This window comes from Eurytemora carolleeae, unplaced genomic scaffold (assembly GCF_000591075.1).
Source record: "Eurytemora carolleeae unplaced genomic scaffold, Eaff_2.0 scaffold1303, whole genome shotgun sequence".
NCBI classification, from domain to species: domain Eukaryota; kingdom Metazoa; phylum Arthropoda; class Copepoda; order Calanoida; family Temoridae; genus Eurytemora; species Eurytemora carolleeae.
This window is the reverse complement of record NW_019397201.1, coordinates 2,136-29,947: the sequence shown is the minus strand read 5'-3', so window position 1 is coordinate 29,947 and position 27,812 is coordinate 2,136. Positions and strand designations below refer to the sequence as shown.

Below are 27,812 nucleotides of genomic sequence, written 5' to 3'. Positions count from 1 at the left end.
GACTGTCTTACAGTTCAAAGCGGAAAAGAAAAAGAAGAAAAAAAGAAAAGGCGGGAAGAAAAAAAGGAGACGAAAGAAGGACGAGAGGAAGAACAGGAGGAGACCAAGGAAAACAAGGGAGGTAAGGAGGAGAAGGGCGGGACGGAGGAGAAGATAAGTAAGGATGGATGAAACGGAAGATAAGTTTAAATAAAAATAGAGAAATAGAGAAACCTTCCTCTACCATGGTTCTTCTTCCTCTCTTCGTTACTCTCAGGAAATCAATCTATCAATCATTAAATAATCAAATTATCAATCATTAACTAATCAAATAATAGAATATAGAAAATTTCTAAAAAATTCCCTTACCCAACATTTGAGTTTTCAACTACTTAACACTCGCCTTTTTTACCAGAAACCCTATATTCCAATAATAAAAAGCCAAATTAGCAAAATTTGTATTCTTCCATTGAATTAAAAGAAATTACATAACTAAAGCTAATAATATAGGCTCATTCATTTCCAAAATGGAATAGGTTCCAAGTTTAATCTGATTTTGCAAACTGTACCTTTAAAGTAACCCTGAACTACTTTAAACTATCTTTTGCATCTATTGGTTTAAAGTGTTCAGACTGGATTATATAGTTAACCGATTTAAAAAAAGAGAAAATTTTCATTCAGATTAGTTCTGTCTATCTAACATAGTTAATCTTTTCAGCTAGAATTATAAAATATATTTTTGAACTCTCTCAAACCATAATCAACAAACTTAATGCATTATCTTTTTTTTAAGCATAAAAAAGGCATACAGTTAAAATGCTTTAATTACTTAAAAAACCTCTTCTGAATATGTTAAGTGTTAGTACAAACTTTTGAACCACTTAAAAGATATCAAATCTTTTTTTTTCTTTGTTTAATATGAATTTTGTTTATTTTAATTTCAATATGTCAAGCTTATAAACAAGCTGAGATTAGCAGTCTGTAAAACTTAAAAGTGTTCTATAAGTTTTAAAACTTTTAGAAACTTTAAATACGCATCGACGTTTAAGACTTTTCAATTCATATTTTCTCTCCTTGGCGGCTACAGGGGTGGGAGTGCTAGGGTAGGGACGTCGCCTTCCTGTAAAATTGGGCAGTTGCNTAAATTTTTGAGAATGGATTTTTTGATATATTTTAAAATTTGACAATTTGATCTGGCAGAATTTACAATTTAAAATATAAAAGGCCTACGAAATTTTATGTCGCTCTTTAAATAAAAGTTCGTCGAAATTATGTAAATTAATCCTACGTTAAAAATATATATAATCAAAAATCAACAATTATTACAATATGATAGTCTAATTATTATGAACTGTGAGACAAGTCAAAACTAATTATGCGGCATTTTCTTCCTGCGAATGTCAATAATCCAATTCTATAAAAAATAATCCAATTCTATAAAACTGCAGAAAATAGAGAGAAAATAAGATTACAAGTTAATGTTTAACATTGCAATCAAAACTGCTTTCTTTATCAAAATTTGATCAGAGAAGACTTAGCATGTTTGTCATAAAGAATTTAGTTTTTGCCACGAACTCGAATTTCTAATCCCTATATTTTGCAACTTGATGGTATAAACATTTGATATTTCAAACTTTGAGTTTGATATTAATATAAAGCGATTTAAAAAAGACAAACCACTAGAAAGACACTGCATATATTCATTATTAGCATATTTTATATATTGATTTAGATTTTATTTCATAAAAATGAGTTTTTGACCCGTACTCAAATTTTATAATCTCTATACCTTTGCAACCCAATATCGTGGACCTAAAATATGTCAAGCTAGGAATCATGTTAGATCAAACTAATCTAAGTTAGAAATATCAAAGATTTCGCCACCACGGTGCTAGAAAATTTGAGTTTTTTTGGCAAAAACCCAATTTCAATTTAGGGAGGATTTATCTAAAAAAATCTTCTCTTTGCTTCTTTTTTGGCGGAAAAATACCTCAATTCTTTCATGATAGAATATTTTTTTCACTGCTACTTGATTGTTTTTGTCTGCTGTATACTGTACATTGGTAAAAAAGCCGAAATTTTAAATATTCTTTTAAAGTTTTTTTTATTGATTGTTTTTGTCCCTAATTGATAAAATTGCTTGTTTGATGTGCAAAATTTGATGATGAAAGGCTTTATTGGATTAACTTTGAATATTGCAAATTTAAATTTGGAAAATGAATAGATTTTTGCACCTGCCAGGAAAACAAAGATTTTATGGAATCGTGAATGAAGGCTGAACAATTTTTAGTCCCGTATTGAAGATTTAACATTTACTTCCTTAATCAACCCGTCACTTATTTTGACGAACCAACGAACCGACCAACCTTTCCAACTGTTCCAACGGCTTAAAAAAATGTTGTTGCTTATAAAGGGAACTAGGGCTGGGCAGTATTAACGGCGTTATTTACAGGTTTAATTCAATTTTAAGCGGGGAAAAACGAAATTTACCGTTCTATGTAATCCTTTACTTAAAAGAATTAAAGAATTCCAACCTCTTCTAAATCCAGTTTTATCAGCTTCAAAACTAATGGAAAACTTTTATTCTAAGAATATTTGAAATAAGATGATTTCTCAAATATCTTGAGAAAAATTCATCGTTTCCTTGTTTAATATCATCTAAAATTATTTCAAAACTTTTATTTTTTTTTGTTGAATCCAATTTTGCATTTCTTAAATGTCAATGTTAATCTTAACCAAACCAAACTTAAAGTTTTAAGTTATTTTAAAAATTAAAATTGAGTAAAAAGAGGAAACATAACAATTTTTGAATTTTTGAATTTTTCAGTTAAATCTTGGATTGTCCAAGAATCGTTTTAAAGAAATTATTGTATTTATTTACACTATTAAAACCATTTATACTTTTATAAAATAAATAAAACATTAAAAAAAATGAAGAAACCCCAAAGTTCTTTAAAAGATCCTTTGAAATGTTCAAGCTTCTGAGAAAGGGTTAATTGACATAAACTATTGTAATTTTAAGGGATTCTCTATTTAACGAGGCGGATACCCGTTTCACAACGGTATCCTTGAAATCTTGATCTGATCAATTATGGGAAAGATATGTTTGTTTTTCTAGCGCTAACGAGTTTTATTCTGAAAATGTTTTCGTTTTTTCTGAAGCATGAAATGCGCAATTGTCACGTCACTTTTGTAGAGAAATCACAAATAATAATAAACAGTTAAAAAAAAATATACATGGATATTTAATTTAATTTGATCATCAACGTTCTTTAGGGTACCGTTGTAGATTGGACTGTTATCAATGGAGGGTCATTTGAAATTATATTTATAGTATCTTTAATTTCAATTGCGACACTCCGTCAAAAACCCATTTCTTTAAACCTTTTTTTTCGATGGAAAATGAGAAACAATACGTTTTTATCAAAAAAACCTAAAATTTGTCCGGCCTCGTTACTGCCGCAAGTCAATTTTACAAAGAAAATTCAATTATAAACGTTCCAAATAAATAAGATATTTTTTTAAAACTACATTTTAGGAAAGGGATTCATAAAAACTACGTCGACCCTTCCTTTTAATAAGACAAGAGATGCGTTTGTTAAAAAAATACATTATTGCACTGTAAAGTAAAGTTTCAGCTTTATAAAGAAAGTTTGAAAAAGTTACTTTGATGAGATTTTTATATTCTTTTTCCAGTTCTCTGTGCATTCTTAAACTATATAGATATATATAAGCAAATTTTTAACGATGATTAAGCCATTTGATACTTACATACATGTCAACTACAATGCTAGGTAGGTTTACAAGTAATCCAGGAAAATCTTTTTTAAATGACATTTTCTTTTGACTTCTATGCATACTAGGCTTTAAGGGCGCTTCGCGCCCATCTTCTATTTTAATTGTGAACATTTTCTCTTTGTATACAATATTGTAAAATAAAAACAAAACAAAATTTGGCAGATTTTATCAAAAAAAAATTTCGTGGATTTTCAAAATGTTCAAGAATATAATTTTCTTAGATGCAAATTTTTTAAAATTCCATCTTCCATAAACCATACCTGGGTCACTTGAAGTCCCACAAAAAATTTGGGCCCGATCGTTGCAGCCGTTTAGACGTTTATTGGATACAACCAAATAAACCGACACCCACCCAGACAAGCAAAGTATATGTAAAGATTTATAAATCAAAATTGAAATCAAAAGTAGTCTTCATTGTATTGATATAATCGCCTACCACAGTATGAACTGAAAGTAGTAAAAGACAATTGAATCAAATACATTTTTTCTTCAAATTTTGTGATTGATTGATTGGTTTAGTTTGATTGACGTTGTTTGCATGGAAACCTTGGTTAAACCCCGAATCCTGACTTCCCCCCAGATATACAGAGCTAAGGAACAGTTTATATGTCAGATATATTTCCAAGAGAAGATTTTTCATCATATCTCATAAAATTCCTGTATTTTGCACGTACATTTCGATTCATATGTTTTTTACATACTTTTCACTTGTTTAACATGAGGTTCAAAAATTTTGTACATGCATTTCATTCATTGTACAAGTACGTGTCTTGCATTCTATACATACATTTTATTCATTTTGTATATGCGTTATATTTAAACCATACAATGAAAACTTAGATACATTTCATACAATTTGTACATTTAATTAATTTCCTACATTTTACTTATCCGTTTCATACAATTCCTACATTTGTACACAAATGGTAATTTCATTTTATACATTTTGAAATAACGTTTAATACATTTCTTACATTTTAAATAAACTTTTAGTTCATTATTTGAATTATGTATGATAGGGCTTATACATGCATTTATACATAATACTAATATTCGCTATACATTTTATACTTGCAAATACATTATACAAATTCGTTTAATACATTTAGTACTCACCTAAGTTTTGTTTAAACTGTACGAACAGCAGATTAGATCGTATTGCAAATCGAACATTTAACCATTTTAACTTTGCGAAAATTTCCGCAAACAAGTAAATTACATTTGAAAACATTTTATATTTAAATTATCAAATTGTAGAAATACAAAACTTGAATGCATTGAAAGACCCAATGATGGTAAAGCTAAGGAATATTGTATAGGAATTGTTAACATTTTAAGTGAAGAAGTAGTCCATCGCATGAACTAGTTTAAACGTATATTGTAAGTAAACATTTACTAAAAAAGAAAGTAAACAATTGGCTTCGTTTTTCAAAGCATGAAAAGCGAACTTGCTGGTGTCTACAATAAAACTATGAAGTTCCTGGGCTATCCTAATACATGACAATACAAAACCATGCTTGAAAAAGATATATTTGAGTAAAACTCAGTCAACATATTCCTGAAACTAATTCACATGACGTTCTGAAGCAAACGGTTACAAAGACTCAATTCCTTAATATAATTTAGAACTATGTGAATTGTGTAATGTATACTGTACATGTACTCTGTAACTGTACATAGTTTTACAGAATGAAATTTCAGTGTACAAGGAAACTGAAATGCGCAATGGACAAGAAAATTAAAATTTACAATATAGACGGAGAACTATAATGTAAAAGGAAACTATAATGAACAATGTACCATGAAAGTACAGTGCACAATGGACAAGGGTGTAGTACAATGTAAAAGGAAACTACAATATGTAATGTACAAGGAAAATATAAATAATATAAAAGAAATACAATGAAACTACAATGAAAGAACAATGTACATCTAAAAATTACAAAAATCTATTGTATAGGATTGCTTGATTGCAGTTTATTACCCCTGGTTTTAGCCTGGGTTTAGCAGAGCAGTGTAGAATCTATATATTTGAATTTATACCAGAGATAAACTCAAATGTGAATATTGAATTCAAGATTGAAATGTATGGGGGGTGTGTAGACTATAGACCGGCCTACAGTAGAAAATAGAGAAGGGAATGTTCTAGAATTTCAAAACGTTCTTGATTATTTTGTAAAAGAGTCGCTTTATTGGTTAAATATTAATATTTTTTACTCAAATTTATTCGTCTTTAGAGAATTCTTATTGTTTTTCTCAATCATTGATGCACGAATCACATGTTATGCAATCAGGGTCCGAATTTAATGAATTTGAGCTAGTTCGCTGAACTAAACTCCGCCACCGGTAAAAATCTCCGAAGTCAAAGTTTTATGAGGAATTGAATCGGCGATTCAGGATTTGAACCGGTGACAGGTTTCCTCTCCAATTCATTAAACTCGGTCCTTAACAAAAACACGCTTTTCTTTCACTCAAAATTAACTGATTAACTATCGTGGGAGTCCGAACGATATAATAATTAACGTGTAAAAGCTGTCGTTCTTCCCTACAGCGTCCAGACCTAGATAAAAAGATATAAAGATAAATAGAAACTGTTTTGTTTGAATCACCAGCTAGAGACTAGAGATAAAGGAAATAGAACAAAATTATATCCGGTTATGTTTAAATATGTGTAAAAATTCAAAAATAGAAATAAAGGTACTAAATTTTTGCCTCAAACTCTAATATTTTAGTACCTAAACATTGAAACCTGACATGTTCAAATGTTGGCTATTGAATCTAACACAAATCATACTTTGCAATATCAAATACCTACGACATCAGATTCCAAAGATATTGGGATTAGAAAAATACAGTTAGAGACAATTTCTTTGACCTGTCTCAACATGTTTCTAGTTAATTCCATTTCCCACTGTTGTGGTCAATGCAAACGGTTTCCTTCCCTTACTAATTATCTAAATATATAAAGTTTTAATCTCTGTTTGTCTGTCTGTCTGTCTGTTTTTCTGTCCGATCATAAATAAGAAACCCCTGGACCGATTTGCCTTAAATTTTGATTGGAGAAATCGGGAGAGCCACGAGAATGTTCTTAGCTTGGTTTTGAGATTCTAAGTTGAGTGGGTCGACTTAAATAACAAAAATTTACTTCCCGGTAAAATCGTTTAAGTGGTTAAACGGCGGGAGTAACTTTTAGTAACCTTGGCAGCGATAGATTCCCAAGCTAGTAAACCTAAAAAAATATCAGTTTAATAATAGCATTGTTAAGAAAAGAAGTTTGGCAAAAAGTTAGAACTAGGCGAGTTCATTTTTCATTGAGAGTGGGTTTCAAAATCTGTTGAGCTTGAAGTCTAAACAGTTCGACTTCCCGTTTTTTTTACGCATGAAAAAGGAATTGAGTTTTTGCCAAAAACTCAGACTTTTTAACTCCTATAACTTTGCAACCCGTTTTTCTAGACCTTTTATATTTCAAACTATTATTTCTGTTAGATGAAATAGTCAAAGTTTGAAATATCAAAGGTTTACATCATCAGGTTGAAAAGATATAGGGGTAAGAATATGCGAGTGTGTGGCAAAAACTAAATTCTATATTAGGTTTATATATTTATTTTATTTTTCATATTGTTAATGAAATAAAAGTAGAACATGTTAGATCGGATTATTAAGAAACAATATTATTATGTAAATATGATCTGCAAACACATAAATTATTTTCAAATCTGAGTGTGTATTTTCAAATCTGACTGTGTATTTTCAAATCTGACTGTGTATTTTCAAATCTGAATGTGTATTTTCACCCCAAATCACGTTTTTGACACCAACTTTAATGATAAACACTGGTTTTTTTCTTCTGGATTAAAGGTCAGTTGTCTTGTTTTATATCGAGAATTCTTTTTTGTAAAATGTACATTGTACATACAATTCTGCCTCTGGTTCATGTTTATATCTAAAAGGGGTTCTGACTTAGCAAAACCTTTGAACACTGCTGGCAAGATTTTATCAATTTAGAACTAACTTTGAACTGAAATGATTAAAATTCTGTCTCTAGTTGAGTCCAGGTTTTCAATCAAAGAATTTAAAAATACTTGCCTGGTGTCGCAGTCTGTTTAAATCAACAACAAACTCCTGTATTTATTATGAAATAATGAAAAAATGAAAGTAACTGAAATGTTTTTTTTTTAAGGGGGGTTGGCATGGGGTTTGCAGGGGGTTGGGCGTTTTTTGTTTACCTGTGCTCACTTACTTTGACCCCTCACTTTGAACCATTACTTTGGGATAAGAGCTTTGTGAATCATATGAAGACTGGGGGGTCTGAATCTATGGATAGACTGGAGAGTGGTATNTCGCATACGAGTAAAGGTATGGAGATGCACTACAAGTTCATTGCCCAATTTTTCAAGGCCAACTCACTAAAAAATGTGAATGGTTCAGAGGCCGCGAATTAAACAAATTTGAACTATGTAGCTGAACGGCCAATCACTGGTTCAAATTGCGCGCTGGCTGAAATCTCGAGATACTGAGTAAAATTGCAAATTGAACCAACCATGTTTGAACCGCGTCTCATATTTAAATTTGGCCTCAGGTGCTAAGGATGAATAAATAACGTGGTAAGTTCGGAAAAATGTTAACAATAACGTTTTTTTTTTTTGATAAAAAATGACATATCATACATGTTCATATATCCATTTTTCTGCTCGGGCAAAAACCTATTTAAAGGGGCCAGGGAGGGGGGGGGGCGTCTAACGCCACCCTTGCCCTATTCAAGGATAAAACTTTCATCGTTACATAATAATCTAATTTAATAATTATTTTCCTCTACTGAACTTAAAATCAAATATTTTTTTTTAACTTAATGCTAGTATAAGTGTTCTTATCTTCACTATCAATCAAATTTCTCTCGGGAGCCAAAACTGATCCACGTGTATGTACTTTATTTCATTCAGTATAAAATCAACTGGAAATTGAGTTAAACAATTTTCTTTAATGACCATTGGAAGCAGTTTCCGGGAGGAATATCAACAAAGCTCAGCATTATGTTTATTTACATTGCACCATAACAATCTACCATATTTTTGTATTCAGAGTGCAAATATAATGAACAGCAAGAAGTAGTTGAAATACCTAAGCTTAACTAACCCCGACACACAAGATAATACGTTAATTATAAGCCTACGTAGGTAATTTAACTGCTCCTCTCTATATCTGTAAAAGAATTGAGTCTTTGTAACAAACTCTGATTTTCTAATCACTATATCTTTGGAACCAAATGTTGCAGACCTTAGTTATTTCAAACTATGAATTCTGTTAGATCAAGTTATCTGAGTTTGAAATATCAAAGGTTTACAACATCGAATTCTAAAGATATTGAGGTTTAAATATTTGATTTTGTGACAAAGACTCAATTCATTTGATTTCAGAGCAGGTTGGGGAAGGTTTGGGTAACTTTATGTTTTATCCAACTTTTATCTGTCTAAAGTTAAAGATTAAATCACAATTTTATGATTAATTCTCTAAATTTTGGTTTTTGTGGTTTTACTGAAGGAAGGAAATGAGATTGGGGTTAGACGCATAACTTTGCTAATGTATGTATATATAATATATATACGTTGGAAACTTTAATCTTCAAATATAAACATTTATATACATTCTTAGATGTTTATATACTAAAATATTTATTAACAAACAAACAAACAAAATTATTTTCCATCCCCCTCCTACCATCCCAACCCTTTCTATCAATCCATCCCCCAGGCCCCTCCTACCATCACAACCCCTCTTATCATCCAAACCCCTCCCATCATCCAAACTCCTCCTACCATCACAACCCCTCCCATCATCACAACCCCTCCTACCATGCACAACCTCTCCCACCATCCCAACCCTTCCTATCATCCCAACCCCTCCTACCATCAAAACCTTTCCCATCATCACAAACCCTTCTATTATCCCAACCCCTCCTATACCATCCCAAACCCTCCTATCATTCCAAACCCGCTCATCATCTCAACCCTCCTACCATCACAACCCCTCCTGCCATCACAGCCATTCTTAGCATCAAAACTTTTCCTAAAATCTTAACCCCTCCCATCAACCCAACAACTTCTATCATCCTAACCCCTCCTACCATCAAGGCCCTACAACCATCACAACCCTTCCCATCATCTCAAACCCTCCTACCATCACAACCCTTCCCATCATCTCAAACCCTCCAACCATCACAACCCTTCCCATCATCTCAAACCCTCCTATATTATCCCTATCATCCTAACCCCTCCTACCATCCCAACCCCTTCTATCATCCCAAATCCTTCTTTCATCCAAAACCCTCCCATTATACCGAGCACCCTCTATTATCCCAATCCCTTCAACCATCAGAAAACCCCTCCTACCATCTTAACCCATTGCAATTTAATGGGCTCACGCTCTCAAGCTTAAATTGTTGATAATTTCGACAATTACTTCTAAAAAACCAAAGCTAACAAAAATTGCTTTGCAGTGCTAAAATGTACATGTAAAGGACTACAGAAAAGCATAAGTGAGTTAGAACAGTAAAATCTAAGCTTAGGGCGTTGCGACACTTCAAAGTCATCCCTGTCTTAAAAATTGATGAGACTGTTTATAAGCAGGCTGAATCTACGTGATTAATTAATTAATTAACCTCTCCTACCATCCCAAACCCTCCCATCATTACAACCTCTCCTATCATCACAACCACGCCATTCATCCCAACCCTTCCTACATCCCAAACCATCCTATCATCCCAAACCCTTCTATCACCCCTCCTACCTTTGTGAATCGATTTTAACTTTTTCGAGGGTCCCATCAAATTATATTTTTAGTCTTTTAAATTTTGAAAAAAAAAGCATTTCTTTAATTTTTTATTTAAACAAACCATTCATCATTTTTGAAAAAGAAAAATGTAATGAAATTCCAAGAAATCTCTTAATTAAGATTTTCTTTATATTACACTTTATACATTGTATCCAGTCCAGTTCATTAAGGCGGACGTTTTGGTTGAATTGTTTAAAACTATGCTTTTTTTTAACAATTCTTGAACAATTAAACATTGATTTTTATTTTTAAATTTTTTTACTGAACTTAACGTTTTAAATATGCAGTGTAAAGATAGTGTTGTATTCCATGGTTTTGAGTGACTAGTTTATTTCTATGATATGATGGTCCAGACTTTAAACTTTGGACTCAAATGGATTAAAGAGGGGGTCGGGGGTCAACTTTGTAGAAAGGGATTTAACAGAGAAATGGGGGGCAGTTTGAATTGCACCCCGCGACCCCCAGGTTTACGTACGAGAGGAGGTAGAATGTAATTTTATATAGGGGGTGCAGGTCCGAGAGCTTTGACGGGCCAAACTTTTCTGAACCCAGGATTGCTTTACATACGTAAACCTGAGGGTTGCGGGGTGCAATTATACACAGGCTTAAGCTTAAGCAAGACCGTCGCACTGGCCCTGCCTAGAGCACGGGCCAAACTTTTCTGAACCCAGGAGCGTGCTGGTCTCGTCTATACACTTGAGCCCGGGCACACGTAGGGATCAGGCTAAGACTTGGTGGGTATCCCCTCTCCATTCCCACGGCCAGCTTGTAATACCCCCCGTATTAATCAAATGCATTCACAAGTAAATATTAAAATTTTTTGATTTGTTCTCTGAATCAATAATCACGCAAAAAGCAACTTTTTAAATATTTGGACTTTTTTTGCCTTGTTCAATGTGAAATATTCATGGTTTGTAAAATTAAATTTAAATCACTCATGTTTTTGCAAACTTTTCATAATAATTCAACAAAATAGCTGTATAATACATCAACTTTTAAATCAAGATTACACTGTGCAAAAAGTTTTTAAAAAAAACATTTTAAAATGTTTAAAAAATAATACCATTAAAACATTATAGAATTAAATGCTATTGGCCTAATATCATATCTTAAGATTTTTTATACAATATTGTTCCTGTATTTTTACATAGAAAGTAAAAAGCTTGTATCAGATTGACAAAGCTTGAAAAAAACTAGGGAAAGAAGCAAAGTTTTATTCTCATCTAAACTATTCCAACTTTTTACATCAACAGAATCAGATTCTAATGAAAGTTAAACATATGCCGGTGTATTCAATAAAACACACGGAAACCAGATTAAATGATGGGGCGTTTGCAAAAACAAAAAGGGGGATATGATGGACACTTATTGCCCTAACTTTAGTTTCAATCCGATAAATGAGAAACAAGAAAAAGAAATGAAAAATTCTAAAGTATCGATCAAAACATAATTTTTTTTGGCAAAGATTTGGTTTAAAGTGACTGTAAACGCAAATACAAGTGCTCTTATAATCTTGGTCTGATCAAATACAAGTGCTCTTATAATCTTGGTCTGATCAAATACAAGTGCTCTTATAATCTTGGTCTGATCAAATACAAGTGCCCTTATAATCTTGGTCTGATCAAATACAAGTGCTCTTATAATCTTGGTCTGATCAAATACAAGTGCTCTTATAATCTTGGTCTGATCAAATACAAGTGCTCTTATAATCTTGGTAAGATCAAATACAAGTGCTCTTATAATCTTGGTCTGATCAAATACAAGTGCTCTTATAATCTTGGTCTGATCAAAACTATTAATTTCCATTTGTTTGTTCTTTACAAAAATAAATTAAGCATTTCTTGGATTAGAAACAATGAAAAAATTACGAGAATTAAATACTTTTCCAGCTTAAAACAACCACGTTAATTTCCACATTCCTTTTTTGGTTTCAAGGGTTTCGTTGTGAATCTGGAATGACTCTCATTAAATTGATTGTCACCTAAAATACGACAAAAGTCCCATTAACCCTTTAAAGGCTGGAGGGTCTGAATCTATGTATAGCCTGGGGGGCGTTTCACGCCCCCCCCCCTCTAGAAAATGACCTGAGAGAGTAGGTATAGGGTTAAATGCATGTGCCTAGCCCAATTTGCCAATTTGAAAATAAAAAATAGACCGATAACTTTAATGGTTTGAGTGCTAGGGAGGGTTGAAAAAACGCCCAAAAAAGGGTCATAAAAATGAAAAAAATATGTTTTTGTTTTAAACAAATATCAAAGTGTGACACATATTTCTATTTCCATTTTTCAAGGGCTTTTCAAAAATATAGTTTTTAGATTTATAACTTTAGTCACAAAAAAGTGATGGGCTATTTTAGATTTTTTTTCCAAAGACCGGACTTTTTCCGCCCTAGACCAAACCCTATGCATTAAAAAAAAATTTTACAAAAAATCCTTAACATTACTATTCATTAAAAGTCACAAAATTTCACGATGAAAGAGTCAAAAATGAGAGTGCTAGGACAAAAAAACAACAGGGGGGGGGGTGCCAAACGGCCCTCACCCAGCCTGTTTAGGGTTAAAGGTCAAGAGGAAACAAATGTATAGTTATCTCTTAGTTAGACACCAATTTGCTCTATGTTTCTAAGTAACCAAACACTAATGGCAAAAAGTGCAGGTATTCTGTTTCTCTATAAATAAAATACATGTACTGTATGCACAGGCTAAAGAAATTATAGACTATGTGGACATATATATCTATTAGACATGTACTTTGTCTGTATGTACAGGCTAAAGAAGGTAAAGAATTATTTGTAATATATATCTATTAGACATGTACTGTATAACCAGGCTGGAGAAAGTATAGAACTAGAATGTTCTGTACATAACCTAGGAACTATGGTACTGCTATGGAAGGAGGGACCAAGAGTTCTATTTGCGGGAACTATGCGAGTGAGAAGGGATGAAAGGTAAAAACAGAAATTATAATATTTAATAATAAATTCACAAAACAAGTAAATGTATGTATTGGTGCTTACTAATTGGGTCAAGTCAACTATTTATATGTTTGTTGTATTTTTATATGTTTTTATATTTTACGATAATTTGTGCTATTTAATATCTATAATATGGCGGGGTGTACTGCCAAAGTATTAATAAGAAAATGCACGAAATGCAGCAGACTATTAAATATTAACCTCTTTCTTTCACTCAATAATAATTGAAATAATTTCTTTCTAATATTTCTTTGATAATTGAATTTCCAAGCAAATAGCATCATATTGAATATAAACATAATTTTGTTTAAAAACTATGTGAAAAGAAATGTTTTAATTATCTTTGTAAAAAAGGGAAATATATGAAAATCCTTTTTCATTAAAATTCAAATATTTTTCTTTCTCCAAAATATTTTTTAACGTTTTTTTTAAACCTTCCAAGTACCTCAACTACTAAAGTGAGCATTCTTGAATTTTCAAAAACTGATAGTCCTTGAAGTGTAGCACACTCTACTATCTCAACACTAAGGGACAGGTTTTTTTTTAAAAGATTGGATTACGATATAGGATTAAAACATATATCTTTAAAGGATGGAATTACGATGTAGGATTAAAACATATATCTTTTAGGGATGGAATTACGAGATAGGATTAAAACATATATCTTTTAAGGATGGAATTACGAGGCAGGATTAAAACATATATCATTTAAGGATGGAATTACGAGGCAGGATTAAAACTTATATCTTTTAAGGATGGAATTACGAGGCAGGATTAAAACAAATATCTTTTAAGGATGGAATTACGAGGCAGGGTTAAAACATATATCTTTTAAGGATGGAATTACGAGGCAGGGTTAAAACATATATCTTTTAAGGATGGAATTATACGAAGCAGGGTTAAAACAGACAATTTTAAAGAATGAAATTACGAGGCAGAGTTAAAACGGATTTTAAAAAAAATGATGAAATTACGACTCACGAGGCAGGGCTAAAACAATTATTTTTAAAGGATGGAATTGCGAGGAACCAACCTGATCCTACATGGTGTAGAGAAGAGTGATGAAGGAGAGTATGATTGTGAAATAGAAACGGATAGATCAGATCCTATATCCATCCGTCATTCTATAGAGATACTTATACCTCCTTCAGGTAGATACTTATACCTCCTTCAGGTAGATACTTATACCTCCTTCAGGTAGATACTTATACCTCCTTCAGGTAGATACTTATACCTCCTTCAGGACACTTATACCTCCTTCAGGTAAAAACTTATACCTCCTTCAGCTAGATACTTTTAGCCCTTCAGGTAGATACTTGATACTTATACCTCCTTCAGATAAATACGTATACCTCCTTCAGATAAATACATATACCTCCTTCAGGCAGATACGTATACCTCCTTCAGGTTGATAGGTATGCCTCCTTCAGGTAGATACTGATACCTCCTTCAGGTTGATATACCTCCTTCAGGTAGATACTTACACTGCCTTCAGGTAGATACTTACACCTCCTTCAGGTAGATATACCTCCTTCAGGTTGATATACCTCCTTCAGGTAGATACCTTAACAGTCTTAAAGTCTTCTCTTCCAAAATCTGAAAATAAAAAACAGCAACATTTGACTCTTTTAAAAACACATCTTGTTTAATCCTAAAAAATTATTTAGAGGCTAAAAATATGCACAAAACCTTTATTTGTAGTTATCTTGGGTCACTGACCTCCATGCAAATTTCAGCCTCATAAAATTTCGAGGATAAGCGTTGTCAAGAAGTGTCTATTTGCCCTGTTTATCAAAAAAGACTTTAAACTTTACTTATTTGCATATTTTTTGACACCCTAATAAAGATATTAAAGATTTATAAAGATATTAAAGACTTAAAACAAACATATTGGGTAAATGTTTTCTATTTAGTACGAAGTGATCCTGCTAATGGTGAAGTTCTGGTTAAACAAGGAAGTATGGTGACAGTACAGTGTACTGCAACAGGGAATCCTTCTCCTAGCGTTACATGGACCAGACTTAACCAGGACAAGGTAGGACATATTCAGGACAAAGTGGGATGCAATCAGGACAAGATAGAACATATGCAGGACAAGGTAAAGCATATTCAGGACAAAGTGGAATACAATCAGGACAAGGTAGGACACAATCAGGGCAAGGTAGGACACAATTAGTACAAGGTACGACACAAGCAAGGTAAGACACAATCAGAACAAGGTAGGATACAATCAGGACAAGGTAGGACACAATCAGGACAAGGTAGGACACAATCAGGACAAGGTAGGGTACAATCAGTACAAGGTAGGATACAATCAGGACAAGGTAGGACACAATCAGGACAAGGTAGGACACAATCGGGACAAGGTAGGACACAACCAGGACAAGGTAGGACACAACCAGGGCAACGTAGGACACAACCAGGACAAGGTAGGAAATAATTAGAACAAGGTAGGACACAATCAGGTCAAGGTAGGATACAATCAGGGAAAGATAGGATACAATCAGAACAAGGTAGGATACAATCAGGACAAGTTAGGATACAATCAGGGAAAGGTAGGATAGAATTAGAACAAGGTAGGGTACAATCAGGACAAGGTAGGGTACAATCAGGACAAGTTAGGATACAATCAGGGCAAGGTAGGATACAATCAGGACAAGGTAGGATACAATCAGGGCAAGGTAGGATAGAATTAGAACAAGGTAGGATACAATCAGGGCAAGGTAGGATACAATCAGGACAAGGTAGGATACGAATTAGGACAAGGTAGGGTACAATCAGGACAAGGTAGGGTACAATCAGGACAAGGTAGGGTACAATCAGGACAAGGTAGGGTACAATCAGGACAGGGTAGGACACAATCAGGACAAGGTAGGGTACAATCAGGACAGGGTAGGATACAATCAGGACAAGGTAGGGTACAATCAGGAGAAGGTAGGGTACAATCAGAACAAGGTAGGGTACAATCAGGACAGGGTAGGACACAATCAGGACAAGGTAGGGTACAATCAGGACAGGGTAGGATACAATCAGGACAAAATAGGGAAATAATAGGAAGTGAAAAAAGTGAAATTAAGAACATGATGGGGAAATTCAGGATAAGGTTGAAAAGTCAAAAATAGGATGGAAAATTTTGAAGGCAGGCGGGAAAATAAAGGACAAAATAGGAAAATTTTGGCAAACTAGGAAAAGAGAGGCTTAAATGGAAAAAAATAAGGACAGGGCGGAAAAATTTAGGACAGGACGGGAAATTTAAGAACATGCTAGTAAAATTTAGGACAGGACATTGTGGAAAAAAATAAGGACACTGCCGTGAGAAAATTAAGGAGAGGTCAGAAAAATAATGACAGAATGGAAATATCAATGATAACAATGTTTTTTTAAACTATTATAAATTCATATACAATACATTAATCAGAACCTAACTAGCCGATAAGGGCTGTTTAAAAGGTAAGTTTCCGGAAAAAAAGTCCTAAAATTTCATACTAAAAAAGTCCTGTGGAAAAAAGTACTTTTATTAAAAAGTCTCCAAAAAATAAAGTCCTACTAATTCGAGACTTTTTCCCCGGGACTTTTTTACATAGATTCGTTTAAAATGATAGGACCTACACAAATAAAAATTTTAAAAATATAAAATTCATCACAAAAAGCAAAGGAAAGATAGTTGGCTAGGAGAAAATAAGAATTTAAGAAATAAACAATCTTGCTATTTAGATTCTCGGTGAGGGGGGCGTTTTACAACTAAGTGACGTCACACATCATCATGCAGGCATGTACATTTGTACAGCAGACAATGGAGTAGGAAACCCTGCGGATGTACACATACAAATCAAAGTTTTATGTAAGTATTTTCTTTTGTTTATCCCTCCATTTTATAAAAAAGGGAGCCAACAGTGCAATTTTGATTTTATTCTGTGAGTAGTTTAAACTTTAAAGTTGATGTGACGAAGTAGCATTTAATTAGAATTGAACAGTTAAGTTTAGAAACTCTCATTCATATTCTCTTGTTAGAGGGGGGTAATTAACAAGAATTAAAAGCCATGACTTCTTTTAAAGGAAATTGTTTTTAATATCGTAAGCAAGCCAATTTTAGTCAATATATAAATGATATTTTTTCTAATTTGTCTATGAGACTTGGCTTGGCCCCTCCTTAAAAAAATCCGAATAAAAAATAACTTCACAAACCGTTACGTACTTTAAGAATCGAAACTTTAGAAAATGGTGGAGCGAACAGATTTCTATAAAACCTGAAGATAAATAGTGGGGAAAATCTGGAGATGATTAGTTGAGGAAATCTTGATATAAATAGTGGGGGGAAATCCGGAGATAATTACTGAGGGAATCTGAAGATAAATAGTGGGGGGAAATCTGGAGATAATTAGTGGGGGAAATCTGGAGATAAATAGTGGGGAAATCTGGAGGTAAAAAGTGGGGGAAATCTGGAGATAAATAGTGGGGGAAATATGTAGTTAAATAGTGGGAGAAATCTGGATATAAATAGTGGGGGAAATCTGGAGATAAATAGTGGACAAAATCTGAATAAAAATAGTGGGGGAAATCTGGAGATAAATATGGGGAATGTCTTTTAATTTCCTGAAGTCCCAAAAGATATTTGGATTCCTGGGACTTTTACCAAGAATTTTCTTGGCATTCATTCTAAATTTAATCGCGAGGGCGGGGGTAAAATGTTATAGAGATGCAAATAGAAATTTACGATGATGGAAAAAGACTTAAACCTAAAAAATATGACCTGCTTTTATTAATATTGAATAATGATACTTTTGTTAATAAAAGTCTAGTCTAGCTTACTGAGGTATTAGATTAGTGAAGCTCGGTAGGTATAATTATATGATCTTATGATTTTCCATATATTCTATACAGATCTATTTTCCATATATTCTATACAGATCTATTTTCCATATATTCTAAACAAAATCTACCTTCTTTATTTCGTCTTTTTTGATATTTTAGATTATAGTGAGTCTCAAATTGGAACCATTAAAAAAACATATTCTTTTTACAAAATTTTGGAATTCCATTCATGGGAGACTCCAAAACTGTAAGAAAATCTATTTTTCCAAGGATGTGATGCAAAAAAAGTTATTTCAGAAGTGTACACATCTTTTGTACTGCAGTGTATTGTCTCTGGGCGGTAATGTAAACACAAGACGGCTGTCAAAGCCTGACATGGGATCCATCTTTCACATTAAAAAATCAATGAAATATTCTGGTCATAGGAAACTATTATGTGAATTATCAAAATTATCAGAATTTAATGCTTTTTACCTCCTCAGATACTAAACGAACACTGATGCATCTATTCTTTTTTACAAATTCCGCCCAAAGCGAACTGGTTTCAATATGTACACAGAGTATACACGACCGCAATTAACTTTCCTTACATTACACCCTTGTATTTTTCTAGATTTTAAATAATGATAGTGTATAAGACTTAATTGTTAATCAAAGCCTCATCTGGCTTACCAGGATTAGATTGGTGAATCTTAGAAGAATAGATCTTCTTATACTAGATATTCTTGTAAAATAAAACAAAATCTGGAGTTTGCTTTTTTATACAGCATGGTCAATTTGACCCCCCTCTAAATCCCATGTTTGATGTCCAAATATGACAAATAATACATCATTGGAAAGCTCTTGTGCTCTACTTTTAGAATCTGCAAAAAAATTTGCAAATTTGCAAAAATTGAATTTTTTATCGCATAATCCAGTTATAAAGTAAAAATGTTTGCAAAACAAATTTGTCCAAAAAATTTAAAAATTATACATTTTTAAAAAGCCCTTATTCATGCCATTTCAAATATGCAAAAGATTTTGCAAAATTTTAAATAACCTGACTTTTAACCAAGAGAAACTGAAAATGTGCAAATTTTCTTTGACAGGTTGTTTGCAAAAAAATTCAATTTTTTTTCTCGCAAAACTTGTGCAATTCGTTTTCTTATGTCAAAGGCTTTCCAAAAAGCTACATTTGATCAAAATCTGACAAGTGGAAGTGGGTCAAAACAAATATTTAGTTTGTTACAGTGTGCCTGAGGACTCAGGCAGTTAGTATTAAAGCCCGGTTTTAGGCCTAAAGGGAGGGTTTTGGGTATGTAAGAAAAGTCAGAAAATTTCAACAGCCTCAGACCAATACTTTTTGAGTTATGTAAAAAAAACTACAGGGGGGGGTCAAATTGACCCCCACCCCCAGCAGGAATAGGGTTAACTGTTGAAATTTGTTATTAAACATTGTGTTACATATCTTTTACTTTTATATAATTTACTGCACTCCTTTGTGGCTAAATTGTATTGTCATGTTTAGTTTGTTGTGTATCATCTGGAATTTATCTGTTAAGAATTGAAAATGCTTTATTCACATTTTATTATTTCTCCTCTATAAAATTTAAAAGTATACATGAAAAAATAGAAAAATTCCGGCAAGGTTTCCTGGATTTTATTAAACAACATAATTAAATAATAAATAACGAAATTACAATTTATCTTAAAGATTTATAGTGTTGGGAAAATTCTAAAATATTTTACTTTTAGTTTTAGCATTGTTTTAAATGGCGTTGATTCAGTAGCTAGCTACAAGAGCTACAGATGTTGCATAATAAATTTAAACCTTAGACTACTGCAGTGTGGCAGTGTTATTATAATGTTATTTTTTGTAAGATTATAAAGGTTTGGTAACACTTTTGTGTATTTATTATATGTATATGTGTTGTGTATATAAAAAGCCATAGGAAACACATCTGAAACTTTTATTTTTAAAAAGCCATTAAAAAAATTAATTTAGAAACATATTATTTTCCAATTCTAATCTTTATCTTTGCAGTTTGAAAATGAGCAAAGCAATATAAATGTAAAAATATAACAGAATATGTGTCAGTGCTTCAAGAGACTGTATGCCTAATTTCAAGTGACCCTCTATGCAAAAATGGCAATGCCCGATTTACAACGGTACTCTTGTGGAAGATACCCCTCGTTTTCCTGAATCATGAAAGATGTCTCAAATAGTCTCAAATAAATTTCATAAGGAAAGAACTGTTTCATTTTTTATTTCATGAGCTGTTTATTAGGTGTTGCAAGCCCTTTCATTTATTTGATGACATAAAATCAAATTCTAAAATAATTGTTAACCCTAAAAATTGAAAAAATGTAAAAAATTATTTAATTGTTTTAGACAAATAATAAAATGTGACCGTGGTCATCTTAATTAAAGTGAAGCGTACAATTCAAAACTAAATTTAATTTTGGGAATTTTTCCCTTTAAGTTGGATACTCTGCTGGTCTCTAATGTGTTTTGACTTGAGGCTATATCCGGGGATGTTTAATTTTTAATTAATATCAAAGAAGGAAAACCGGGTTTTATGAGATGGATTAGGATTTTAAAACAATTTTTCCAAACCAAATATAAAACACCTTTACAGTTTTTATTTTTTAAAATAAGAAATTAAAGTTTTTAAAGGAATTAACTCATTTTTAATGCTTAACCGCTTTATTAAGAGGAATTTGTGACTCATTCATAGACCGATTTTTATCTTTTTAAGCTAGGTCGCTGATTCGTTAATTCAAATACCGAGTCTATTTAGAAGTTCATACCTTAGATGATGAAGTCATGGAACATTTTTATTCTTATTTTCAACCTTTCAATTAAAATCAAGGAAACAGGTCCTTTTGATGTAGAAGAAGTAGTATATTTTGATGTAGAAGAAGTGGTATATTTTGATGTAGAAGAAGTAGTATATTTTACCAATTTTTTTATTATAAAAAACCCTTTTACAACAAAGGTTTTTAAAGCTTTTTATCAATAAATCCTTGTAGACTGGAGTTTTAGAAAATATATAAAGTTTTTGCTAAAGGAAAGAAAAACATCTGTGTTCTATCCATTTTTCCTTTGGTTTAAAGTGTAGAATCAACTGCTTAAATGACGTGTTATAAACCATCTTCATTTAATCGTTATAACCATGAAGTCTTTTTTTTTATCTGCAACTTAATACAGATTCATACATGCTTAGTTCTTTTAAAGAATATTTGAGGAAAAAAGTTGCAGAGCTAAAACATTCAATAAGAAAGTTTCATTTATTCCTAATTCCATTAATCCGCACTCTCAGTTAAATTTTTATTGTAAATCTCAGGATTAAGCATTGATTTACCATCTTATGCAGATCCACGGATTAATTTGATTCCTTTTGGATATCTATTATTGGTTGTACCTTATGAGAACACTTACATGGAGTGATTAAGCATTGATCCTCAAATTCAAAAGTGTACACTTTGGATATCGAAATCAAAAATCATTCAATATCCGACTAAAGGTCCTTATATCTCTGGTGGAACCTACAGTTTTTCTGTAGTATATCTAGCAGTTAGATCAGCTGATTTCCAGCTTTCGAATCAGTGGTTTTCAAACCAATTTTCATGTTTTTTTGTCATGGCCTTGGTTGGCAGGATAAATAAACATTTCAAGGTTTGCTAATCTTGTAATTCAACTGATTTAAGAATGATAAAAACAATGATTTTGGAAGCTATTTTTGCGAACAGTCGTGATCATTTCTTAAATGTGTAAACTAGTTTGAGGAGGGGAAGCATCCTGAATTTCTGTAATAAAATATATGTAATAAATCGTTCTATGGTTAGAAAGGGTAACAAGAATTGCTAGTTTACTTTTACTTGTGTTTTGTTGTTTTCTGACCTCCCTTGTGAACTATCAATCTTCTGCACTCAACAAACAAATTCTATTTTTACATCTTACAAAACATTAGAAACAAACTTGTCTAAACCATGGCTTTTAATAATTCCCACTTGTCTTGCAACCATGTGTTAATCTGTGTTCAAAACACATTTGTGTTGTTAGTCTCGAGATCAAACATTGATCTCGATATTCATTTAATTCCTCTTCGATATCCCTCGGTGGTCGTATTCTTATTTTTAATTTAAGAATCAAGCATGTATTCTCAAGTTTATAGTGTGAATATTTGTTATTGAGATCAGGCGTTCTGGATTCACACTACTCCGCACAAAAGTTCTAACCTCTGAATTGTTTTCAATAGCCTTAATTAAAAGGAATCTGTAACCCGATATCACCCAATAAATAAACAAAAGTTGAAGTTATATTTAGAAAAAAATGTATATGAATAGACTGACCTTATTGTACTGTTCCATTAATTCAAGCTTTTTCTGTCAGGGTTGATATGGGTTAAAAAATCGTATCATGTGAGCAAATTGCAAGCCAAGTCATTATATATCACAAAAACGTCATATTGGTTTAAAACGAATCCTTAAATTGATCATTATAATACTGTATGTTCCGCTCAACCTCCCTACCAGTACCAGCTGGCCGAGTTTTCCTTTTAATTTTCTCATTTTTTAACGGCGTGAACAGTTTATATGTCAATTATTATTACTGCCTTCACCGCTAACAATAACGGTTGGTAAGTTTGTTTAGAAAGAGTTTTGCACTTCTTATATATACAATAATATGGGCTTGGTGTTCAAAGCTTAGAAAATAGTTAATTCTTAAAAAGTTTCGTTTGTTTACAGGACGATGTCCAGATCTAAATTACTATACACAGATTTCTTCTCGTTCTTTTTAAGCTTTATAATGGCACAGTGATTCTAATATTTAGGTTAATTCCCATTTATAATCCATCTTTATCCATTATTTATTAATTATTAATTCATGTCATGCTTTTTTGTTCGGCAATAGATGTTTTGATAAAAATGTGTTTGTGTTTATAAATATTATAAATTATATACAACTCAGATACTCGCTCATCCGACCTAAAAGACACTGACCTAAATATTTTCTGACTTAAGTGGGATGTATATAAATATATGACTTGTCTGTTGCTTTGTTTTTTTTGTATCCAATAAACGTAAAAATGATCGAAATGATTAGCTAGTTCAGAGCACATGATCCCATGGAAGTTTTATTTGTATGACCGATCGAAAGTGGAAAAAGGAATTGAGTATTTGTAATCAACTCTGATTTTCTAATACCTATATTTTTTCCACCTGATGGTGTAAACTTTGATATTTCAAACTTAGATTCTTTCATCTAACATGATTCATAGTTTGAAATATCAAAGGTCTAGGGCATTGGGTTGCAAAGATATAGAGATTAGAAAATGTTTAGAAAAATGTATTTTTTTTTTTTTAAATCCATAAATATGAACATGAAAGTCCGCAAAATGTTTAGTTTCTTTATGTACAAAGTAACAAATGAGAACTTGAACAGCAATTTTTAAGAGCTTTTATAAATTGTAGTATTTGTATAAAATTGAAAGACAATTCTTATAAAAAATGATCAAATCTGTTATTCTATTTTTTTCTGTTTTCAAGTGTGGCGATATCTCCCACATTATTGATCAGATAAAGGTTTAAAGAATGAGGTTGTGAATCGTACACCCCCCTCCTTAAATGGACAATGCCAATTCCTTTACTCTGCAGTATAGCTGCTCATAGAATCGAAGATCTTAAATGCAAACTTATAATTCTATCGGAGTATTAGAAACGTTTAACTGATTTTCTTTATTAACAAAGCGATAGGATTTCTGTAAAACACCCAGACATGTTTAAAATCAATTAATAGACTGTTGTAACCGGAAACCCGATCTCGCAAAAATTGTAAATTCTGACTTTCTCCAGATATTTTAAAATTCTGGATAAATATTGGAAATATATTGCCCTGTTCTAGAAATACGTAGATATCTTATCAAAATGTAATCCGTTAAAAATTGCTATTTATCAGGGTCAGGGGTGTACACAGGGGCAGGGGTGTACACAGGGGCAGAGGTGTACACAGGGGCAGGGGTGTACACAGGGGCAGGGGTGTACACAGGGGCAGGGGTGTACACAGGGGGAGGGAAATCAGTAAGGTTTCCGAGTTTGCAGCTTGCAATTTCTTTAACAAAATAATTTTAAGTTAAAACAGAGTTTTATATGGAATTTTTAGGGTATCCTTTTTTAAATAAACGATTTTCAACTATTTCAAAATTTATTAAATGTTTTTCAAAACTCTTAAAAATCTTAAGAAAAATGGCTGAAAATGATTGATAAAATTTTAATATGATTATTGATTAGGTTCATTTATGTTTTTATTCTCTTAACATGTTTTTCCTTTGGATAGATAAGCCCGAGGTTTGGGTTGAGCAGGACGTGGTTCAAGGTGGACTTGGAGAACAGGCAACCCTGGTCTGTAGGGTTCAAGGATATCCTATCCCAGATATCAGGTCAATATACGTCCAGATTTCAGGTTTATTCAGTAGTGTACATATTATTTTAATTTTTATTTGTAATTTTGGATTTATTATATATATATATATTATTTATTATAAAGGAATAAATCCCTGATTTACAACGGTACCCTTTAAACCCTGGTCAAGAACGATTTTATGCTTACAAATTTCTTTATCAATGTTGTGTTTTCATTTTTTTCTTGTTATCTTGTGTTATCAATTTTACAGGTATTGTGTGTTATATTAATGTTGCTGTATTTTTATTTTTTATTATTATTTTTTTTGCAAATGTATCGTTGACAATATATATCATTAATTGGTGGTATAAGAGTAGAAATAAAGACACTAATGATGAGCTAGAAAGGATTTATAACTTGATAAACACGGCCCGCAAGTTATTATTTATAATCACATGAACACATTATAAACTAAAAAACCTCCGAAGTGTGTATTTTTTTAAAACGGTCGTTGTTTAGTTTTTTAATCGTTTTCAAAAACGATCGTTTCGTTTAAAAAAAACGATTTTTTTAAAACGACCCACTCGTTTTGAACTTTTAGAAAACGAATAATGATCGTTTTAAAAAACGATTGTTTTTTAAAAACGATTGCTTTTGAAAAACGATCGTTTTTGAAAAAAATACTGAGAATTATGTTAACGATCGTTAACGAAGGGTCGTCGTTAGCTATCGTTGACGTAGGGTCGTCGTTAACGAAGGGTTGTTGTTAACGGAGGGTCGTCGTTAACGATCGTTAATGAAACGACGATTTTTATAAAATCGACATTTTTAGAAAACTAACTTTTTGAAAAACGATTGTTCGTTTTTTATACGATATAATGCATACTTAGTAGGTTATATATCGTTGATTGTAATAGTTTCATTAACGCTTATATCAAACAGATTATTAAATGATATTCAGACCGTATAACTGTAGATATACACACGCACACATACATTAATTATATATAATGTTTACAATGAGTAAAGAACAGGGTTAGCGTTGCTTTACATAATATAATTTATCATTTCATGTTTATAATATTTTGAATATTGAATAATAATTGGGGGAATTTAGATTCAGTAATTTATGCTTAAACCTTCACAGCCTTCGACCTTGATATTGGGGCATAACGGTTGAATTTTGATTAGTTTGCGGGGGGGGACATCCTCTCCTGAAAATTTGGGGGGGGGACGACCCCCCCTCTTGAAAATGCATGACTCGTCTTGGCCGTGTCGGGGTTTCAACATAAAAAAGGTCGGTCCAGGAGATCATTTTTTTGCAATATATAATTGCGACTGGATGAACAAGTTTTTGAAATTTTGTTTACTTATTATTTACCATACAGGCACATTACATAAAGATACTAATCGTGTACAATGTCCATGTATAGAGAGAGCTGTCAATTAGCGTTTGTATTTTTGTATAGCCTGTCAGCCAAAGGAAAATTCCGTCAATTAGAGCAGAAGAGCGTACGTACATTTATTATAAAAAAGAAAATAGTTGCAAATAAATAGCTTAATAAATTAGAGACAAAGCATCAACTAAAAACTCTCCTGAGTCCCTGTTTATTCATCCCGCACAGGGATATAAAAGGTCGGTTCATTTTACACTGTATAACCATTCCAAAAGCATTTTTTTTCGGCGTTTTCTCTTTTATACCTGTCATGTCGCTTGATCTGTTAAAATTAAAAAAGCAAATAACAAATCAATAAGTTTAATGATTGTTAAGTTTGATTGTAGCAGAAAACGTAAATTCAAATTTAAGAAAACAAACGACATAATTTCGACCTGTCAACATAATTTCGGCATGTCGAGATAATTTCGACCTGTCGACATAATTTCGACCTGTCGACATAATTTCGACCTTAGATATAATTTCGACCTGTCGACATAATTTCGACATGTCGACATAATTTTGACCTGTCGACATAATTTCGACCTGTCGACATCATTTCGTTGCTCATTGTGATTTAAAGGTTCCAATCTCTTAAGAAAAAATTTAAGAGAATTTTGCAAATTTCTTTTTGAAAACAACAAGCGGTTTTCAGTACTAAAATGTACATATAAAGGGCTACAGAAAAGCATAAGTGAGTTAGAGCACTAAAATCAAAGCCAAAGGCGGTTCGACACTTTAAAGTCGACTTTGTCTTGAAATTAATGAGACTATTAATAAGCAGGCTGAATCTATGGGTGCTGCAGTGTTATTTAACCATCTATGTTAATCTATGTTATATTTGCAGGTGGTACAGGGGAACAATGTTGTTAGAAACAGATAACCACAGGTAAAAGTTGATAACAAACATTTTTTAAAAGCTTTTTTAAAGAAATTTTTGGATTCATAATTTGCAATAAGTATGGTATTGCACATGTGCACAATTTACACATATTTAAAGGGTTTGTTTGGGAAAAAATCTACATTTTATTATGTTAGTGTTTAGTGAGTCTGATCGTAGGGTTTCCAGCGAAGAGAGGAAAAATCCGGAATTTTTCATTAAACATTTATGAAAGTGAAGTAAGAGCAATTATTAACTATGATAAAATAAAACTTATAATGCTGAGCTCTCAGAGCAGAGAATTCCACAAGATTTTTTGAGCAATTAATTGTTACAGCTACAACACTTGCATTTTTTCGCTTAATTCATTTACGCGATTTACGAGATACAAATGATAATTTTCATATTTTTTCGCGAAACTTTTTGTTCGTTAGGGAAATGAAAATGTTCCTTATATATAAATTATACAGTGCATTCCCCAAAATAATGTTGCCATAATTTCATCAGGCCTTCAAGTTAGCTCGATAAATCTAGGTATTGTGTCACTAATGATGCAAAACCATGCAATTTACCTAAAATAAACAATGTTGTAGTTTCATGATATTTAAAAATGTTTCTTCCATGGAAACAAACAATTAACCTTTATCAAAAGTTCATCAAATTTTCTTTTCGAGCACTTTATAATAATGATGATGGTTTTTTGGTATTAGCAAATAAGTT

At 32.1% G+C, this 27,812-nt stretch overlaps 1 protein-coding gene across 1 annotated transcript; it reads left to right on the top strand.

Annotated features, from left to right (window-relative positions):
- LOC111712698 (protein amalgam) lies at positions 1-27,275 on the top strand. The gene is made up of 9 exons (XM_023487387.1): positions 1-256; positions 4,297-4,372; positions 13,434-13,552; positions 14,591-14,730; positions 15,493-15,614; positions 17,294-17,420; positions 24,711-24,813; positions 27,060-27,101; positions 27,251-27,275. Exons 1-9 carry the CDS (start codon positions 168-170, stop codon positions 27,255-27,257), a joined length of 825 nt encoding a protein of 274 aa, XP_023343155.1. The 5' UTR covers positions 1-167; the 3' UTR covers positions 27,258-27,275.
- Positions 27,276-27,812: the final 537 nt, after the last annotated feature.

Bases quoted from the DNA above. Each gene is read 5' to 3' on its own strand.
- LOC111712698 (XM_023487387.1), top strand. From the start codon at position 168: ATGAAACGGAAGATAAGTTTAAATAAAAATAGAGAAATAGAGAAACCT. The intron at 13,553-14,590 runs GTAAAAACAGAA...TTATTTTTAAAG, and splicing joins CGAGTGAGAAGGGATGAAAG to GATGGAATTGCGAGGAACCA. The intron at 15,615-17,293 runs GTAGGACATATT...CTTGCTATTTAG, and splicing joins CCAGACTTAACCAGGACAAG to ATTCTCGGTGAGGGGGGCGT.